Source organism: Alosa pseudoharengus, unplaced genomic scaffold, assembly GCF_046254945.1.
Source record: "Alosa pseudoharengus isolate Yale_2024_CS ecotype anadromous, Long Island Sound unplaced genomic scaffold, YU_APseudo_1.1 YU_APseudo_1.1_scf_7, whole genome shotgun sequence".
NCBI classification, from domain to species: domain Eukaryota; kingdom Metazoa; phylum Chordata; class Actinopteri; order Clupeiformes; family Clupeidae; genus Alosa; species Alosa pseudoharengus.
The window spans coordinates 2,521,331-2,525,989 of NW_027468859.1; the positions used below are offsets into that span (position 1 = coordinate 2,521,331).

At 44.9% G+C, this 4,659-nt stretch overlaps 1 protein-coding gene across 1 annotated transcript in view; it reads left to right on the forward strand.

The window, feature by feature from the left end:
• The first annotated feature begins 1,920 nt into the window (after window positions 1-1,920).
• Window positions 1,921-4,659, forward strand: part of LOC143110256 (adenylate cyclase type 8) — a 57,488-nt gene continuing 54,749 nt past the window's right edge. The window contains exon 1 of the mRNA XM_076273143.1: window positions 1,921-2,550. Coding sequence (XP_076129258.1) covers window positions 1,921-2,550 — 630 coding nt within the window. The remainder of the gene's footprint in view (window positions 2,551-4,659) is intronic.

Sequence of the window (4,659 nt, forward strand, 5' to 3'; positions counted from 1 at the left end):
CCTGTCTGCCATCATATAAAGCCTGCCTCATGCCAGATAAGCAGTTTTGATTGGTTCCTGTGTTTCCGGTGATTTTGGAAATTGCTGTGAATTGAGGAATTGTCAGATGGATCTGCAAAGTAAATTCTGATGCGATGACCTCAGTTCCCCTGGACACACACACACACACACACACACACACAATCACACACATGGCCTCGGTTCACCTAGGTCTCCCGTAGAAGCTGCGGTCTAAAATCGGCCAGCCACACACACACACACACACACACACAGGCATGATACCAGCAGCAGTTTATAGCCCTCATCAGCAATAATGAGCTCAGCGCTAAATCTGCACTCTATGTGTGTGTGTGTGTGTGTGTGTGTGTGAGCAGTGTGCGTAATGCACGTCCTCCTTGCTGATTGGGTGTGCTACTCTCAGAGTGGAAATGTTCAAAAATGTTCACAGAACTTCAAAACAAGTTTATCATTTTAATCTTCAGCTAAAATTATTATTTGTTATATAAATTATAGAATTATATATTGCCAGATTATAGATGCTGGATGCAAGTGAGAGTTGGGTTTCAGCTTATGCAAAGGGAACAAAAGACTACAAGAATGTCCAGATTGCAGGGTGAGCATAGCAAACAGAATCCTCACCGCTCAACTGCATCAATCCCACAGCAGTTCCATGCCAAGATGCAAAGGCAGAGAGTATTGCTAACACACTTAGCAAGGCGGCGGATAAAGAGACAGGGCAACAACAACACATGGACAGTAGACAGTACATAATGTATGTAAACAAAACAGTACATAATGTATGTAAACACAACAGTAAACAAAGCAGTACATAATATATGTAAACAAAACAGTACATAATGTATGTAAACAAAATAGTACATAATGTATGTAAACACAACAGTACATAATGTATGTAAACACAACAGTTAATTTGGTAACAGAACAGTAGAAAGTTACGGAAAGGAAACACAACCAGGTGAACAAGAACCCAAAAGCATAACAATGTCAGAGCACTGATCATCATGTCTCAGCTTTAAGGGGAGCTACTAACAGCACATGTCTACTTGTACAGTGACATGATAGGGGAAGAGAAGAATGTCTACATCATTTGTATCTTAACCTGTTACACAGTTGGATGAAAAATATTATATCTAATTATTGTTAGATATTAAATTGATTGATTTCACGCTTTAGTTCAAGCTGTTCTCTGAAAATTCACCATTCAATTGTTTTTAAATAATCTTTGTTTATCAGTCTTGTTAGCACTGTAGCGTTTGTAGTCGCTAGTCTTCTTTAGCACTGTAGCGTTTGTAGTCGCTAGTCTTCTTTAGCACTGTGTGAGTGTGCCACCCTATGAGTCACCTGACCGCTCCCACAGTTCTCAATCTATACACCAGCTCTAGAAAACAACGCCTGCTCTAGAAAACAACACCAGCCCTAGAAAATAACGGCTGCTCTAGAAAATAACGCCTGCTCTAGAAAACAACACCAGCCCTAGAAAACAACGCCTGCTCTAGAAAATAATGGCTGCTCTAGAAAACAACGCCTGCTCTAGAAAACAACGGCTGCTCTAGAAAATAACGCCTGCTCTAGAAAATAACGGCTGCTCTAGAAAACAACACCTGCTCTAGAAAACAACGCCTGGTCTCATGCGGGCCTCATATAGTAACATGGAAATGAAGTGGAGGGTTTATTAGAGCTTCCTCTGAAGTTATCTCTCTATGTATGGAGTGCATGAGCTCTTCTTCCCTCCTCTCCGCAGGCCTGGACAAGACATCAGCATCTCTCCACAGGACGGCCGACGTGACCTCGAGTCCTGACCAGCGCTTCAGAGAACGCTCTCCACCCTCCGTGTCCACCATGGTGACGTTCCACGAGGAGGGTCAGAAGATTCCGCTTCCGGCCTGCGTGACGGTGCCGATGTCGCCGGGGCTGCAGCGCAAGCAGCTGATGTGGCAGAACGCGGTCAAGCACATCATCAGCCAGCAGCACCTGAGCGAGGAGGTGGGGGTGGAGCCCGCGCGCAAGATGTACGTCACCGACGAGTTCATCGACGAGATCAACCAACAGATTCGCCAGAAGGCCTCGCGCGGCGGCATGTCCAAGCGGCGCAGCTCGGTGGCCCGCGTCCAGCCCTGCGCCCCCCACGAGCGGCAGTTCTCCACGGGCGCGCAGTCCTACTACGCCAGCGACGCCGACTTCTTCGTGCGCTGGGGCCCCGCGTGCCGCGGGGTCTACCTGCCCCTGCTGCGGCACACCTTCAAGTCACGTGACCTGGAGCAGCTGTACCAGTGCCACTCCTCGCACCAGCGCCGGACATCGCTGGTCGTCGCCAGCCTCATCGACGCCGCCGCCAAGCTGCAGCTGCTGCTGCTGTACCTGGTGCTGGCTCCAGGGGGCGGCGACGAGGCCACGCGCGGCTGGCTGACCGGCGCGTTCATGACGCTGGCGGCGGCGCTGTGCGTGGTCATGCTGGCGTGCAAGGAGGCGGACTCCCCGCGATGGCTACACTACGCCGGGCTGCTCTGCTGGCTCTCCCAGACCACACAGGTGCGTTTGTCCTGCTGACCACACAGGTGCGTTTGTCCTGCTGACCACACAGGTGCGTTTGTCCTGCTGACCACACAGGTGCGTTTTGGTCATTTGTCCTGCTGACCCTCCCAGACCACACAGGTGCGTGGAGTTAGCAGTCAAACACACAGTGTAAGCACAGCAGTCACCTCTGATTAAAACGTGTAGCCTGATTTGATTTACCATATCATATGCGTGTAGCCTGATTTGATTTACCATATCATATGCGTGTAGCCTGATTTACCATATCATATGCGTGTAGCCTGATTTGATTTACCATATCATATGTGTGTAGCCTGATTTGTCATCATATCATATGCGTGTAGCCTGATTTGATTTACCATATCATATGTGACCAGGCATGGCAAAACCAGGCACATGTCTCCCCAGAGACATTTTGAGTTATTCACAGATTCTGAAAGTGTAGTTTCAAAGCTATCCACTCATGGAGATCTGATAATATTTGAATAAGTTGTAGCCATTTTAAAGTATACACATCTCAAAGCTACAAGCTGAGAAATCAGGGTTTTCAATTTGACTACTTTATCCATCAATCCATGGGAGGGGAACACAATGGTCCTCATTTACATGACATTAAGATCAACCCTCCCCCCTGTCACGGTCACTGATTTGTCAGGCTGCAGTGCTAATGACCCATCGAAACTATCTGTAATGGGTTACAGAACCAGCTAGTAGCAATGGATAAAGTAGTCTAAAACAAACATGAGATCACGTTTGCAAACCATGTTATTTTGAATGAACACCCAGTGCAAGGCACCAAGTTGGCAATGGATTTAGCAGGTTTAGCAATGGATAAAATAGTCTAAAACGCGAACTAAACAAACATGAGATCACGTTTGCAAACCCTGTTAATTTGAATGCACACATGATAAGGCACCCTGCCATCAGTCAAAACAAGACATTCTCGCATTATTCAAATGAATTGCCCACCGAAACTATCTGTAATGGGTTTTGGCTAGTAGCCTATGGTGCCAATAGATAACGACAGTAGGCCGACGTTAGCTAGTAGCAATGGATAAAGTTTCTAACACACAAACTTTATCCCCGTCAAATGTAACTGTGGAAATAGCATCTGATATCTTACGATCTAGTTCCTCTGCTGCCAGACCGAGAGATTCTTACTCGCTGTAATTATCTTCGGCTAAGGTCAGCTCTAGATTAAGGATGTTCTCCAATGTAATGAAGTCGCCTTCATCATCAGATTCAGGTCATCTGCAATCCGCTGTGCTTTGTCCATCTCCATTCCAATTGTAAACAAACAGCATGCTGGTTCAGTAAGTAGCCATGAGGTTACTTCTAGCATACAGCTGATTGGCCGACAAAACAAAAGAGCACTAATAGTCACGCCCAATTCAAACGCTGGTTTACTTCCTGAAACTTCACCATTTTCAAAGACAAAATATACACTTTTAAAGCAACCAATGCTGTTATCTGAAACATGGAATTGCTTCTTTAGGACTTCAACTTGCACATTCTGCAAAAAAACGAAAAAAACTAATTTTGAAAAAAAAAAAAACCTTCAAAGTCGTTTTTCGCGACTTGCGTCTCTGCGACTTGAGTAGTCTGGTTTTGCCATGCCTGGTCACATGTGTGTAGTCTGATTTGATTTAGCATATCATATTAGCCTGATTTGATTTACCATATCATATGCGTGTAGTCTGATTTAGCATATCATATGCGTGTAGCCTGATTTGATTTACCATATCATATGCATGTAGCCTGATTTGATTTACCATATCATATGCGTGTAGCCTGATTTGTCATCATATCATATGTGTGTAGCCTGATTTGCCATATCATATGCGTGTAGCCTGATTTGATTTACTATATCATATGCGTGTAGCCTGATTTGATTTACTATATATAATATGCGTGTAGCCTGATTTGATTTACTATATCATATGCGTGCAGCCTGATTTGATTTACCATATCATATGCGTGCAGTCTGATTTGTCATCATATCATATTAGCCTGATTTGATTGACCATATCATATGCGTGTAGTCTGATTTGATTTAGCATATCATATTAGCCTGATTTGATTTACCATATCATATGCGTGTAGTCT